This window comes from Xiphias gladius, chromosome 24, assembly GCF_016859285.1.
Source record: "Xiphias gladius isolate SHS-SW01 ecotype Sanya breed wild chromosome 24, ASM1685928v1, whole genome shotgun sequence".
NCBI lineage: Eukaryota > Metazoa > Chordata > Actinopteri > Istiophoriformes > Xiphiidae > Xiphias > Xiphias gladius.
Window position 1 is genome coordinate 23,767,052 of NC_053423.1, and position 16,481 is coordinate 23,783,532.

General features: G+C 45.6%; 2 protein-coding genes across 3 annotated transcripts; both read right to left on the reverse strand.

Moving 5' to 3' along the window:
• Positions 1-1,800: 1,800 nt before the first annotated feature.
• On the reverse strand, positions 1,801-8,807 carry tpi1a (triosephosphate isomerase 1a). Its single transcript, XM_040122454.1, has 7 exons — positions 8,563-8,807; positions 6,165-6,288; positions 5,643-5,742; positions 5,135-5,252; positions 3,939-4,024; positions 2,821-2,908; positions 1,801-2,034 (listed from the first exon to the last, which is right to left on the reverse strand). The coding sequence occupies exons 1-7, from the start codon at positions 8,672-8,674 to the stop codon at positions 1,916-1,918; spliced, it is 747 nt and encodes a 248-aa protein (XP_039978388.1). The 5' UTR covers positions 8,675-8,807; the 3' UTR covers positions 1,801-1,915.
• A 3,013-nt stretch (positions 8,808-11,820) lies between these two features.
• On the reverse strand, positions 11,821-16,481 carry gnb3b (guanine nucleotide binding protein (G protein), beta polypeptide 3b). 2 transcript variants are annotated; one of them, XM_040121859.1, is made up of 7 exons: positions 16,345-16,481; positions 15,772-15,835; positions 14,932-15,088; positions 14,763-14,829; positions 13,875-14,076; positions 13,038-13,254; positions 11,821-11,939 (listed from the first exon to the last, which is right to left on the reverse strand). In XM_040121859.1, the coding sequence occupies exons 1-7, from the start codon at positions 16,458-16,460 to the stop codon at positions 11,833-11,835; spliced, it is 930 nt and encodes a 309-aa protein (XP_039977793.1). In that variant the 5' UTR covers positions 16,461-16,481; the 3' UTR covers positions 11,821-11,832. The 2 variants fall into 2 exon arrangements, with proteins under 2 accessions (XP_039977793.1, XP_039977792.1); XM_040121858.1 differs by lacking the exon at positions 16,345-16,481 and adding an exon at positions 15,930-16,065.

Below are 16,481 nucleotides of genomic sequence, written 5' to 3' on the forward strand. Positions count from 1 at the left end.
ATTTGGACTAAATAAGAGTTTTGAGGCCACATCAAAGACGTTTGTGTATTGTGTTGCAGAGAGATCTACTGAAGTTAGCGTGTCGACCAGCCAGCCCCGGCCCCGTCCCGTCTCGTAGTACCACTTCGCACCTAGAGGCGATAGTGAGTCACCGTAGCGTCCCGCCTGCCCTCGGTCCAACATGAGAGGATGAAGGGGTGGTAAACCCGTGTTGCAGCCGTCCTCCCGCGGAGAATTCCTCAAGCTCATTTCCTTGTTTCCTAAGATAGGGGGCGGACACCCCAACTTCCTGGTAATATGCTGCCCCCTGCTTGTCCGGAGTAGGACTCTTGACAGTTGGCCGAATTCTGCACTTGCGACTTTCGTCACTCTGCACAGTGGAACTCAAAGATCCAAGCGAAGTAATGAGCGAAACCCAGTTTTTGAGGGGATTTGAATGTTCAAAACTAGGATTTGTCTGTAGCGGCGGCTTCATGCTCATGTTTTATAGTGTAAAACACCTGTCAGATTCAGGGCTGCTGTAGTTACACGTCGTGTCAATTAGCAGTGAAGTCGCTTGCATTTGATCTCTGGTTTCATAAAACATTCGTTTCACTTATTATTTGTGGGCTTCGCCTTATTTATTGGGACAGTACTGGCCCTTTATTTTATCGATATTATCAGCCATCGGTGTCGTCCACTGACGGTATGAACAACATATAAACCAGTGGTTTCCAACATCTGGGGCAGGGCCCCGAAAGGGGGTCGCGAGTGAGTTCCGAGGGGTCACAAGATGATTAATGGGACAGAACAGAATCAAAAACATCTTGCTTCTCCGACGCAAAATTATCTCGTTTACAAAAACCTTTATATAATAATAATTGGTATTTTCTAGATTCTCTTATCTTGTAATAGTTTTAGACTTTCAAGCCTGTAAAAATGACATAAACAAAAAGTTTTGAAACGTGAAAATGAATCATTAATTATAATTATGAAGACTAAAGAGAGAGATACAAACAGCCAATAAAACAGAAAGAAACTGTACTTTTTCCTCATTGTATTTATTTGTTTACATCGGTCAGACATCCCGATCCCCTCAGTAATCGGATGAGCAAACATCAGCCAGTGTTAAACATTCAGCAGCGGAGAGAGCAGCACGAAATTCTGTAGTGCCCATTGTGACACCTTCACAATAAAAGCCCCCGACACTTCAAAACTGAGTACCAGCGGAAAGACAGATTTTGTACACGTGTTATGCTATATATTTAAGTACATTCTGTCCAGAGCTTTTATTGTCATGGACCCTGAAGTAACAGTTAGTGCAGTAAGGTGAGACAGACTCCATCGGTTATACAACGTGACAACAGTGTTATCATTCTGCTGGCGAGCACACAAAACCACCTGGGCTGACTGATCCTCAGCTGGAAATAATAGCTGCTACTTTGCCCCGAATTAACGGCAGGTAACAGGCAAGAACGGCTGACTCTTCACTGGTACCGAGGTTTCGTGTCACTCAGACACCTAAACATCAGCTCCTCTCTGGTCCTGCCCTGTTTGTCCCTACTACAGAAAAGGTTCAAGATGTTTACTGACGATCTGATGCCTCTTAAAGCCTGAAAAATCAACGCCGATAATAGCTGCAAATGTATTTAATAACCCAACAGTGTTAAAAGGAGAAAAAAAATAGTAGTTTTACTGTATCATGTGACAAAAAAAGGTCAAGCGAAATTCCCACAGATTACGGCAAAACAAGACAATATCTAATATTTACTTAGGGTGAATTCTAACACCCTGTGTTTTGTAAAACGTTTTTCTATTCCGACACACGTCTGTCTGGGGATCAGTCGGCCCAGGCTGCAGACACATGGTGACACACGACGATCTAAAGGGCAAAGTGGGTTTTGATTGGTCCTGTTGGAGCTGTTGTCTGTGTGCGTTACGCACGTGCGTTGATGATGTCCACAAACTCCGGTTTCAGAGAGGCTCCGCCAACCAGGAATCCGTCCACGTCGCCCTGGGACGCCAACTCTCTGCAGTTAGCTCCCGTCACTGAACCTGGAGGACGGGGAGAAACAAAGGCCGGTTACGTGGGAAAGAAAGCCTCAATTCAAACCACCTTTTCGGGTCAGGTCAAAGTAAGAAATCAACCAATTTCTTTTCATGACACACGTTTCTTTTGATAATGAATTTACCACAATTTTGACTTGAAAAAAACAAAAAACTAAATACAAGGGCATAGTTTCTGCTGGGACCAGGAGGACAAGCACCTTTACTTGACAGAATTCTACTACTGACATACGAGCAGCGGACTTGAAAACACTGAATCTATTGAATCTTATAATAATACACTGTCAGCTGTAAATAACATTCTGCTAAAAAGATCCGAGACCTAAAAAATTAGTCAAAATAAGCCAGTGAAGGACTGTTTTCTTCTGACGCAAAGAAATGCGATGAAACTAAAAGAGATTTCGATTAGGGCTGGGAAAGCATGATGTCACGTCAGTGTGTTATTTGCTAGATACATATAAGTTCATGCCTATAAATGCAGGAAATATCATTCACATAGTTGCATTTTTTTTTTTGCTGAAGAACCCATAACCTGAACCTCCAAAACCAAACCTCCCCCACAGAGCAAACGTCCCATGACATCGCGAAGCTCATTAAACACCAGAAACATGAAAGTGTTGAGTAAATTCTTGAAACCACACCAGGGTAAGGAAAAAAAAATACCGGTATAAGTGGCTAAGAAAAACGACCCAAAGACAGACATGATACAGAGTCACCGTCGTTTCAATCCTACACACACGGGGGCTTTGAAAGTATAACTGAATCACCACCGACCTCCGTAGATGATGCGCACAGAGTCGGCCACGTCGTCCGAGACGTTGGTTCTCAGCCAAGCCCTCAGCTTCTCGTGGACCTCCTGAGCCTGGACACACACACACACACGATTGACACAATGGGGACTTGCTTTTTGACCCCCACAGCGTAGGAATGGGTTGCGATAGAAGATCCCCGGATGCAGCCAACGAAGGAATCGCTCATCGAAGCTCCCGTACGCATTCCCCCGTTACGTCTCTTTTGCCTTCTGTGACGCTACGGGCACGGGGGCAACGAAAAAGACGGGTGACGGACACAAATGCACGATAGCTCAATGATGCTGTTTGCTAGCAGCAAACATGGCAGGCCAGCCATTAAACGTTCCAAAGTCAGAGTATCTACCACTCCAACATGTTAAGGTGAGGATGAGACTATAAACTATCAAATCTGACAGTTTGCGTGAGCGACAACAAACAATCTCTGAACCTGATTTGTGAAACCTCTACACACGCGCTGGCTGACCGTCCTCTTTTGAGTCCCTGAACCCAGAGGCTTTGTTTGCCGTGAAAGTGCAAGAGTCGCCAAACCTCTGGGAAGGACAGCGGCCGAGCGTGCAGCCGGCGGTTTCCCGCACGTTTTCGGGGTTGCGGTGGAGGAAGTGGTGGCAGCCGCGCCGAGTTTTTACCGGAGACGCTGGATCTGCCGGACTCAGGTCTCTCAGCGGTGATACTGACAGGGATGACCACAAAAATACTGAACACACCCACTGTCACAGAAAACACACTGCAATGGTCGTCCGAGGACAGTCTCTTAAAGTCTGTCAATATGATGTTATTCAAAAGATTTTAACAATAAAAAATTATGTAGAAATAAGTGAAAAAATGTGTTAAAAAGCCTGGTGTTCAACTTCTGACCCTGTAGTTTTCATTCACTTCTGACAGGCAGGACTAAAAAATGGTGGCCGTGTGTGTGTTGCTCTGTCTTTCTTAGCTCGAATGACCTGGGTATCAGTCCAACTGTGAGTCATCTTCTTTTGATTTATGGCTATTTTGGCTTCAACCGCGTCGCAGTAAAGCTCGGCGCTGCCCGCCTGCCCGACCGGACCAACCGCGCTTAACAGGGGAAGGCGTCCGCGTTACCTGTTCAGGTGAGGCTGTCTTTCCGGTGCCGATGGCCCACACGGGCTCGTATGCCAGCACCACTTTCCCCCAGTCCTTCACGTTCTCTGGAACACAACAACATCCCCCCATCACATGAGAAAAACTCCGAAACTCTCATTAAATTACACGGTTTACAAACCAAAAAGCCATTTCCCGACACTGAGGTTAAGCGCCCAAATCAATGAGGAACCTCTCACAGGACAACAGAGAAACATTTGGACTAAACAGCTAAATACAAGCTCTAGCAAAAAACCTCTCTAAGCCTTTCCCATCTAACAGCTTCGTCAGGACAAAGCAGATTCGGCTGAAGCACAAAATAAGGGCGGAGCAGCGCTGCAAAGATCTGTCAGGTCTGCAGGTCTCTGTGGCCTCTCAGACCAGAAGATCCCGCACTGAACGAGGAACACCGACCCACCGCCGACCCGTAGCCTACTTCCAGTCCAGAGGGAGGCTACGACAGGCCAAGATGTAGCCATGGAAAAGATCACCAGTAAAATCTTGGATGCAGAAGCAGCCTGAACGCACTTTTGCAGATTTATAGAAACAATATGGCCACGATACGACCCAGTAGTATGAGGACTGAAGAGCTGGCCATTACTGTTGTTTTCATTATCCATTATTCTGTTGATTATTCTTTTGATTGACTGATTTAATTTTTTTCGGTCTATAAAATGTCAGAAAATAGTGAAAAAAGGCCCGTCACAATTTCCCAGAGCCCAAGTTGACGTCTCCAGATAAACTTGTCTTTTCTAACCAACATGATAAAACCCAGAAATATTCAATTTACTTTCACAGAAGAATTAAAAAAAAAAAACCCAGCAAATAGAATTTGGCATTTTTGCTTTAAATGACGCAGACAGTTAATCAATTTTCAAAATGGTTCCTGAATTTCTTTTTTCTTCTTCCATTGATTAATCGAGTTATTGCGTTAGTTTCCCCCCAAAAATATGTTTAGGAAACAGGACGGCAATTCAATAATAATGAAGAAAAATATTTTTAGGAAACTTTATTTGTAACCAATAGATGAACAAATCTTTGAACACGCTTTGGTGTGAAGCTAAAAGAAAAAACGAAAAGAAAATAAAATCATATGAGATCATATAGAAATTCTATAAAATGAGAAGAAAAGGAAAAACAGCAACAGTAATAATGACGTCGATGATGTCGCTGTTTACCTGCGATGACCTGCGTCTGAGCGTACACGACTTCCTCCGTGGTGCCCGACTCCCGCTCCTCCAGCTTCTCCCCGATGCAGGCGATCACACCCAGCCCGCTCTCCAGAGCATGAGCCACCTGAGGATCAACACCAGAACTTCACCGGCATCTGAACCACCGGGCACGTGTGCAACGCGGATTCGGTTTCCCGGAAAAACACCAATACCTCCCGCAGAAGCTAAGACACGTTCGAATACCGACACTGACGGGTCATTTGTGATCTGGAACTTTAGTCCAGGTTGCCAGAAGTGATGGACCGCGTGTCGCCGTAGACTTGAGACTGGAAACTCCAGTTGCAAAAACGAGGCGTCGCAGCTCGACTGGGACTCGTCTAACGTGGCGGTGAGGGTAAACAAGCGGAAGAGGCCGGACCTCAGATCAATCGCGGTGCCTGAACACCGGCAGGCGCGGCGGCTGCTGTGTTCTAAGTGGGACTGGAGATGAACGTGGCGGGAGGAAGCGTCTCACCTTCTGGCCGATCAGCTCGTCGCTTTCCCCGAACACATGGCGGCGCTCGGAGTGTCCCAGGACCACCCAGTCCGCTCCGCAGTCCTTTATCATCGCCGGGCTGCAGGGAGACGAAACATGTTAAGTCTGACGTTTGAGAGGCTGCGACCCCGAGAATTTCCGCATTTTTACTCAATAACTGACTTCAAAAACGGATCGATTGTCCAAACTGTTGAGAGATTCATTTTCAATTTACCACCACGACGATACATGTAGGCATTTATCCTTATATTTGGTTCATTCTGTCGATCCCAAACGCAAATTCTTCGGATAATTACCTGTCAGGCCAGCCTCAACTACATGCACGGTTTCCCAAGATTGTTTTTGTTGTTAAGTATAACTGGCCTCACAGTTCTTTGTGTGAATTTCCTTCAAAGCCTTAAAATGAAGAATTGTACAACGCAATGTCCTCAGTGACAAAAAGGTCTCTCGTTATGCATAAGTCCCCGGTCCAGTTAATAAAACTGGACCGGGTTCTAATACCTGATCTCCCCTGTGAACGCTCCCTTGGCCACTTTGTAACAGTTCTGGGCCGCGACGCCGATCCTGGGATCCAGACTGGACCGGGCAAAGTCCAGGTAGATGGAGGGAGCAGCACACACCACCTCTGAAAATGGGAGAAGAACGGTTTATTTCTGGCTTCTGAGCCGAGTCTCGTTCTGTTTGCGCTTTTTTTCCCTTCTCCTCCTGAACCCCGACCGGTCCCGCCGTGATGCCCCTGTACCATCTTCATCGTCGTCATCATTTGGGACCGGATTTTTTAAAGCAAACCTTAATTCTGCGTTTATTTACCTGTTATCCTTCCTAAATCTTCAATGCAAATTTTCCCAGCGCTGCCCTGAAAAAAGCAAAGGTGCATGACCCCTATTATGATGCACTTGAAGCTAATAAGAGACTGTGTGTGAGAGTCAGATCAATGGAATTGAATGAATTGAATAGAAATTTAATTGGGTTACATTAATGTTGAGGGGAGTTCCATCGCTAGCAGTTGCAGTGTGGCTGTAAAGCTTCCCCCGGTTTGAAACACTGGAACAGCACGTTTTACGTTCTCCTGGTTCCAGAGTCTCCCTGTGCTCATTTTAACCGTTAAATAAAAGTTTCAAGTGGTTTTCCGCTCAGCCTCGTGAGCCCGATGACTTGATTTTAAATAAGCTCTCCGGCTGCAGCTTCTCGAATGTGCGGATTTGCTGCTTTTCTCCGTTTGATATCATAGGAAACGATAAATCTTTGGCTTTCGGGCTGTTGGTCGCACTACGCCGAACGTCTGAAGACGTCACCTCGGGCTCTGAGGTACTTCGGGGTTTTTTTTCTTCTTCTTCCCATTTTCTGCTGTTTCATGCTGCGCCGCATTCCAGAGGCGAATATTTTACTTTTGACTCCAGCTCCAGCGACGCGGCAGTTTAAGACTTTACATCATAAACTTTATTAGCCTGTGAAAGATGATAAATTAGGATCAAACCACCCAAAAGCAGGTTTTAAAGCAGCAGCTCTCCGCCCCGACCAGTCACAGCGGGAATAACGACGCACGTGTGGGAATCTAGTAAGAAAAGACGTGATAAGAATAATAACACTGACAGTTAGACCTGTCAATATACCTGCTGAATAATGAGGAAGAGTTCGTTTTGCTGCCACAAATCAAACTGAGTAAAAATATTGAATGCAGGACTTTTATTTAGGAAAAGTGCACGGACGTGTAAAGATACTCCAGCAGTACAGAAGTATTAGGTTATCGGCCAAATATGCTTAAAGTATCCAAGTAAAAATACTCCCTCTGCAGTGAAATGCCCCCTGGGCCTGATACGTTTGAACCTATTTTACATAATTGGATTGTTAACCCTGAGTCACCGAAGCTCGCAGCTGTTTGAGGCGGAGCTGGTTTTGACCACTTTTATATACAAAGTTAGCCGGTTCAGTCCAGCGGGTCCCGGCCCCGGGGGCCTGGCCCCCTCCAGATGGGTCCCCCGGATAAGTCTGAGGGGGCGCGGGGATGATAAACGGTGAGAGGAAAAGAGTTCTGCGACACAGTTCTTTATTAATTCATCTGTAACGCGTGTGTGTGTGTTTAATATCGGAGAGTTTCAACCCCTTTGGGCCTTTGGAACGGTTTTTTTTTTAAAGAAACTATTTGAGGGCAAACCAGTCTTGTATAGATTAAGTAGTTCTTCCAATCTTGTTACTAAATGATGAATAACCCCCCCCTTTCTTCTTCTCCTGTGCAGCCATGGGGGCACAGGCGTGGGCTGTAAGGGGAGCGGCGGGCGGAGGCCTTTCTTTGATACTGTGAAACGCTGCGACGGGTGTTGTGTGTCAGGTCTTGATGCGTCCGGTCTGTTTTTTTTTCTTTTTATTCTTTCATGAGACAGTCGGTCGGCCTCAGTTGTGTTATAATCCAAATAAAATGACAAGGAAATAAAGAAAAGTGTTTTGTTTTGGACATCTGAGACGCGACGGGGCCCCGGCCACACACTTATTTTGTCAGGGGTTGATGGATAAACTCTTGTTTTGAGAAGTGACCTCTGACTAGGGCTGAGAGACAGGAAGAGTATTTGCCTTCAGAGACGCATAACGTGGCACGAGAGGGGAAAAGCTCGAGAAACCCCCGGGCCCCTCGGACTCCTGCTCAAACACAGTATTCGAGTACATGTACTCAGTTACTTTCCACGGTTGAGACAGAAACGTCAGAGGCCCTCGTGCAGCTCATCCTGATCGCGGGACTCTCAATGTCACCGGGTCGTTTGAGCATTTGAACCCCCCCCCCCCATCCTCCGTCCGTCTCCATCCCGGATTACCGATTACATTACACTACAGCCTGCAGAGTCTGACGGTCCATCTGCAGGCTGCGTCATGAAGGGACTCGGGGACTCGGGGGTCGCTCGGTTACCGGTCTGGTCGTGCAGGCCGGCGGTGTTCAGGGCGCCGATCAGCTCTCGCAGACTCTCCTTGCTCCCGTTCATCTTCCAGTTCCCGCCCACGAAGAAGCTCCTGGACGCCATGGCCGGACGATGGAGGCTGCTGCCCGGTGAGGAGAGGTGGCGCAGGTCCGGAGGAGGATCAGCTGCTGCGGGAGGAGTCCGGCGGGTGTGTACGTCAGGTGCCGTCGGAAATGCCAACACCGGAAGCCGGGGAGCGACGCTGCTTCTTCTTCTTCTTCCGGTTTTAACGTAGCTTTAAGACGCACTACCGCCCCCTGCTGTCAGGAAGGATGACTGAAAGTCATTCAATCCATTTATTCAAATACTGTACTTTTTTTGGGAATAATTTTGAGGAACCTTTTCCTTACTTCAGCAAGTCTGTGTTTCACTTTATACCTTCACCACATTTCTCAAGGACACAATACTTAGTTGGAGTTAATTGTTTGAAATAATACTTATTTCACACTCTCTTATACGATATAGTACGTGGTCACCAGTTACTTTGTAGGATTTTTACACAAAACATGATGAGGGTCTATGTTACGATGGATAGGATGAACTATAAAAGCGCATTCCTGGAAAAAAAGCTATTCATTTATTCCAAGTATATTTGGTTATGTATAAAAAAACAAAAAAAAAGAAGGAAATGTAGCTTTTTCAATAGAAACATAAAGATACAATATTTTTTTAAAGATGAATATGTAGAATGAAAAATATGGCAGCACTTTATTTTAAGTCTATTTAGCATTTGTAAGTGGTATATACACGTGTAATAAATGGTTTATCACAGACTTTAATGCTCCTGCTCGGTGGTCCGCAGCTATGAGGGCAGGGGTTACCAAACATTTTGAAATGTTCAGATTAAAGAAACCAAATGGTTTTCCTCTTCACTTGGTTGTGCACCGCCTCCGTGTGGGAGCAGTGGGTCGTGCACCCGTGTGGTCGTTGTCATATTTGTCTCGTATGTGAATGACCTGCCCTCGGAGACTCGTTCCGTCAAGCAGGCGCTGAGTCAGGGATAATGTTTGCCCTAACACGTGAGGCTGCGCAGACTTTTACATAGATGGTGATTAAAGGGTCGTCTTTGAGCCAAACCCGCGTGTATCTGCACCGGGGGTTTGTAAATCAAACCCAATGAAACTTTAAATCGAGAAATCAGACTCTCCATGAGCACGGGAAGCGGTTCTGATTGGCTGGCTGAAAAGGGCACGTCGAAAACCCCCCCTCCAGCTGAGCTCTGGTCAACACTTGGGCCATCAACCTTCCCGGTATATTTCACAGCAGCTGCCACAGCAACACTAGTGAGGCCTCGTGTCCTGTAACCGGTGGATTTAAACACGGTAATAAACTCAAACTCAGCCGAGGGAATAACAGGATAAGTAATTCCATTCTTTTGCTCCATATCGTCCAATGATTTCTTATTTTGGGACCTCACGCTCAGAAAAGTTTGACCAAAAAATAAAGACTCTCAAATAGTTTATTCGGATTTTTCACATTTTATTTATTGAATTAACTGTTAAGTGCGTTGCCTATGAATTGTATTTCCCAACTTAAAAAATGCTGTTCAGGGGGAAAATATATGATTTGTGTATGTTTATTTCGAGTCAGATTTATGTAAAATATCCACCAGCTGCCAGGTTTTGAAATGAGCTCCCAGGGTGCTACGAGACCCCCGAATCCCAGAAATAAAAAGCGAGCTAATTTTTCTCCGTGGTCGGCACTGATCTGTGAGCGTGTTGCTTAACGTACAAAGAGACGGATTTGGCCGTGTAAGATTTCCGTGTCCGTGTTTTTGTCAGTTGGCGCATTTTCCATTACTCCCACAGAACGTGTTGCAACCAGAGACTGGTCCAGAAGATAAACACTAACGATCGGGCTTCGTTGAGTGGAAAAGTTCACGATGCCGCCACGGTTTTGCACCAACGTTTGTTTTTCCCCCTCCCTGCGGCTGTGCCCAGGTATGACTCATGCGACTGGTGTTTGTTGACCTTGTGAACGAAGCTTCCCTCCCGGCTGTTTTTTTCCTCCGGAGCTCGAGAGCTGCAACTGCAGGGACAAATTAAAAAAAAAAAACCATGCACACCATTTTCCAGCAGCAGGTCGGAGGCCTGTGCACTCATAACAATATCATTTATTATAGTTAAAACCCTTAAAAATCGTTTTGAAGCTCAGTCCTAGCCATTAATGCACACAAACGCACAGACTCCGACCTGGTGTCAATGCAGAATTCTATGTTTATTATAAAGATTTTCAACAAACAGTTTGTCTTTTTACAGAGGGACTGCACACGTGTAAAAGTACTACAAAATGCAGCTGAACCCGTGGGAGTAAAATCAAGTTTACAGGTCTTTACAGAGTGTTTCACAGGCCAGACCGCCACCCGGCAGCCGGTCTCACATCCTGCCAGCCTGGCTCTCCGCCTTTCAACCTTCGTTCACCCGGGTACATCGTCGAAAACTTTTTTTCACGGTGGGAGGGGAAAACGGCAGCGGCCATCTTGGATCAAAGTCTGCGGGTTGTTAGCAGGGGGACCCAAGACGGAGGCCCTACCATACACACATACTCTGAATATGTGCAGCCAAAAAAAAAAAAAAAAAAAAAAAAGAAAAGAAAAGAAAAGACGCTGTACATCAACTCTTCATCCTAATGTGTTAAACTATAAAATACAAATAAATTTACATATCAATCTTTCATCTAAATAAGTGCAGGGCTCTTTTACAGGTCAGAGATCTCACAGACAATAAAAATAAATCTGTAATGCTACAGTCTTATTTTCAATATTCACGTGTTCTTTATTTTTTATTGTCAAAAATCTATGTGTTTAATTGACATTCTTGATAAGAGCTTATTTTCTGCTCAGTAAGCCTTTTGAATTATGTGCTATTTTTTAACGTTTTTTTATCTTTTCAGTGTTTAAGTCCTGGTCTCGACATAATAAAACTCTCTTGTACATACAGCCGGATGCATCGTTCACTGTTTACCTGATGCCATTTATACCACGTGACTCACTCGCAACCTCGCATATTTTGCATACGTGAATGAGGAAGAGGTAGAGGGGGAGAGAGAAAGACAGGAAGGTCTGGGCTGAAACATCCTGCCCCAAATCTCCTCCAACCTCTCTTCATCTTCCCTATCTTCACCCTCTTCCTCCCCCTTGCCTCCCCTCCCTCTCTTCCTCCTCCTCCTCCTCCTCCTCTTCCCCTCCTCCTTCTCCTGGTGTTCTCCTGCGCCGGGATGCCTCAGTTCCAGAGTTTGAGGAAGCTGTCCCAGGATCCTGTGCAGACTCCCATACCGTCAGCGGGGACGCCGGTGCAGCTCACCCTGTTGTCGTGGCCGGACAGCACACCTGGGGGGAGGGGGGAGAGAGGAGAGGAGAGAAGAGGAGAGGAAACCAGAGGAGCGAGCACAGAAAGGGAAGTAAAAAGAGCAGAGGAAGAGGAGGAGAGGGCATGTAAAAGGAATGACAGGAAAGAATAGAGAGAAGAGGGGGGAAATGGAAGAGCAAGCAATGAAAGTAGAGGAAAAAGGACACAAAAGAAAGAGAAAGAAAGGAAGGGGGAGAAAGGAAAGGAGGTAGCATGAAAAGGAAAAAAGGAAGAGGAAAGAGGAGACGAAAGGAGATGAAGAGGAGGAAATGAAAGGAAGGAAAGGAAAGAAAAAGACAGGAAGAGGAGGAGAGGGCATGTAAAAGGAATGACAGGAAAGAATAGAGAGAAGAGGGGGGAAATGGAAAAGCAAGCAATGAAAGTAGAGGAAAAAGGACACAAAAGAAAGAGAAAGAAAGGAAGGGGGAGAAAGGAAAGGAGGAGGGGCAAAAAAAAAAAAAAAGAAAAGAGGAGAGAGGAGAGGAGAGATGAAGGAGGAAAAAAAAGAAAGGGAAGAAAGGAAAGAAATGGACAGGAAAGAAAGGAGAGGAGACAAGAGGAGAGACCTTTATTCACCCAGTCAGCCTGATCTCTTGTGATAATGCACTTACTGCATTTGTATGTAATTTACTGTATTGTTTCATCATTACGTCTTTGAAAATGGCAGGTTTCCTCAAAGCTGTTCAGACAAAATCTGAATTTTTCCCGCCTCCCTAACCTCTCGTTTCCGTATAATGTGCATGGTAAAGTACTACATTCATAAAGCTGGTAAGATTTGATAAAACGCGTTAACATAGCTTGTGAAATCAGATATTTCAAAAATACAAATCTTGTTGCCTGTTGTTGTCTCATTTTCTCTCATGATTATAATGATGTAAACCCAGCTTTCATCTTTCTCGCGTGTTGTTTTCTCCTCCACTGCAGCTTTTCACCACCCTCTTGTGACTCCTGCCATCTTTTTCTACCTCGCTTCGATGTCGATTCTGTTGTTCGTTCTTCTTGGAGCAGTTAAAGTAATAAAAAACAGCCTGTTTTCTTTTTCCCTCTGCACAAAAGGAACATTTGCTGTTGTCACTCACCAACTTTCTCTCCCTTCAGTGAGTCCCAGATGTGGCAGTTGAAGTCGTCGTAGCCGGCAAAGATAAGGCGGCCTGAGCTGGAGAGAGCCAGGGACGTGACGCCGGCGTTCAGGCTGGAGTCCTGGTAGCCAGTCACCTCCTGGTCGGAGCGCAGGTCGTACATCTTGCAGGAGCAGTCGTCGGAGCCTGTGATGATGGCGTTTCCACTGGGGAAGAACTGAGGCGGGGAGAGAAGAACAAACGATCGGTGTTTATCAGCGTGTTTGGTTATTTTTGAGCGTCTGGCTTCACGTGTTGCAGGACCTGCCCCCCTCCGTCACCGGAGTTGCCACCCGACCAAGATTAATATCATCACGGGCAGATGTTCTTCTAGCTTTTGCGGCGCCAGAAACTAGACTAAAGTTACCTTTGCACATTCAAAGTCTAAGTGAAGGCCACAATTTTCAAAAAGGTCACATTATTTTTTATGGGAAAAGTTTAGCCAAGTTATTAATTTTATTTATGATAAATGATCAATTTATTGTATTGGTTTGTTGGTAAGATGTTGCCACCCAGTTACCTCGATTTCTGCATCTTCCCTCCGTTTACATCCAGTACCACAAACCCAACGCAAAAATGAAGTCATCCATAAGGAGCACTGATCAAAACAAAGTACTACTGGAGTCTGGTCACGAACGTGGGCAGGTTTTTTTTCCTGTATGTTAAAGCTCTTTTCTGGTCAAAAGACAAAAATAACACTGGTGGCTGCATCTTCAAAACCCCTCAACCTGCTTTAACAATCAGCAGAAGGGTTTTTTTCCTGCGTGTGTGTGACGCGACGGTTTGTAGGATCCTCACAGAGATGGCGTTGATGTCGCTGGTGTGTCCACTGAAGGTCTGCTTGCAGGACCCTTCCCTCAGGTCCCACAGCTTGGCCAGGGAGTCGCAGGCTCCAGAGATGAAGGTGTTCATGTCGGGGGAGAGAGCCAGCGACATGCAGTCTCCGATGTGGTTGGTGAACATGACCTTCTGCTTGCCAGTCTCCAAGTCCCACAGGCAGCTGAGAGGAGAGAGGAGGAGAGGGATGGAGGCATGAACCACGGCGAGGAAAAGGAAGAATGGAAGAATGGAAGCGTCAACTGCATTTTGGATTGGGTCTAACTATCATTGGATCTGTTGTGGGGATCTGGCCTGACTGTTTTGGATCAGATCTCTTTTCTTGTAAAAATTAATTTATGAATTCCAGTTTTGAGGGAGTCCATTTTTGCTTCAGGTCCAAAATTCTGGAAGTTTGAAGAGCTTTCACTTTTCGAGGCTAACACACTGGAGCAAGCGAGCAAATCATGGATTGTCATGAAAAAGTAGCTCCAACTCTAGCAGCACCAAGGTCCTATGTAAAGATTCATATTTTTATGTATTTACAGATAAATGCCAATCTTTATTAAAAAATGGTGGTTTGGAAAATCTCACAAAACGAGATATAACAGATCTTTGGGAGTATAAATAAAATTGATTTTAGAAATTTTTTGGAAATTTGGAATTATGTTTTTGTTTGAAAGTCACAGTTTGCTTAATGTTCTTTAACGTACTCATACAATTCTCTATGAAAGTTAAAAATAGGTTTATTTCTTGAAGGCTGTGCTAATCACCAGCAGAGATTGGATTCATAAATGTTGCAAATGTCCTCAGTGACTATGTAGTACATGCGACTAACAAGACGGCTACGAGGCAAAACGATAAACCCACCAGGTGGTGTCACCAGAGGCTGTCAGGATCTCAGTGTCACTAAGGAAACGGCAGCAAGACAGGTAACCTGGGAGGGAGAGAGACAGCCGAGCATTTAGTCTTCAGTTCACCGTTTTTCATTTTCAGCGTTTTAGGGAAGCAAAACGGCCCCTGACAGCATCCTGCTCACCTGTGTGTGCATCCAGCTCCCTGAGGGTCTTGGGGCTGGCGGCCTTGATGTTGTAGACTGTGCAGATGTTGTCCAGACCGCCACTGGCCACCAGGTTACCAGAGGGGGCGAAGGCGACGCTCATCACCCAGGCTGACTTCAGTGGGACGGCAACCAACTGGGCAGCAAAGGTTTGGCTGATTTAAAACCTCCTTCATACATTAGGGTGTAGCCTCTATGGATTGACTGAGCCCAGTGGTTAAGGGCTGTACATATTCAGTATATCTACATTTGAACTTTTCGCTGTCACACGTTAAACAGAAGTCGAACGATCACTGACTACTTAACCCGCCACTGAAATCCAGACTAACGGAGTTATTTGAGGATTAGAAGCTCCTGCAGGTGGGGTAAACAACTCCAACCAATCAGAGGCTCAGCTCAGATCCTTCAACTAAAGAAAACTGATTCTCAAAAAAAAAAAAAAAAAAGAGTAAAGAAAGTAGGTTGTATTGTTTGCTAGCTGCATCATACCTCAACATTGCCTCACCAACACAGGATAAAATACAACATCAAGGCAGATCATTGAATCAGTCTAACTCTGCCATTCCACTACGACAACTGAACATCTGTGAGAGGCCTCCGATTCAACACACAATGCCATGACACGTATTAAAAACCCTGCAGTATTTGTACATTTGTCATTATTGTCTTGTTTTGTGTGCTGCTTGAGGTCCAGTTACACCTTGTGCAGCACCGGCACGATGTCAGAATCTCTCTGGGAGAACGCGCCGATTGACGTACGCCATAGATAAGGCATTTGTGACTGAGATTTAATAGGGTGCATAGGGTGTGTGATCCCACCTTGTTCCCTGTGAAGGTGTCCCAGACGAGAAGCTTGCCGTCCTGTGATGCGCTGACCATTTGCCTGTGGGAGAGACGAGATTATACTGGGTTTGAAGGAAGATTAGTAAAATATGCATCATTTTAAATACAGGTTTTTTTAATATCAGCGCACTGACGGTGAAGTCGGCATCAGCAGCACTTAATGATCCCTTTCCCGCAGAGAGAACGACGAGTTTGTCTCGGGATTACTGATTCAATCACGCATCAACATCCGTCGGTCGCTGTTGCCTGTTGCAGTGCAGCTCTCTCACGTAGCAGTAGCCCTAACTAGGAAACAGCTGAAGGATCTTTCAGAGACATACAAAGACTGGATGCCTGTTTTAAATTTCAGCTACACTCACGTTTAAGCTCCACAAGTGTTTCTTGGAGACAGACCTGCTCGTGTTTGAACATGTGTCCAAGCTACATGATGTAGATTTAAACTCCCTAAACAAAACTTCTCTCACCACACAGATGCTTCACTGAACCAGCGAGATGACTACACCTGCGTGAGTAACACTCTGGTGCTCCCTGCCGGAAGGGGCTCCTCACCTGGAGTCAGCTGACCAGTGCATGGCATAGATTTTGGCCAGGTGACCCTTGAGCGTCTTCCTGAGCTTCAGCTGGACTCGGCCCACCGCGGCCACGCCCCCTGCAGCCGATGACATGCTGCTGTCGTTCACAGCCTT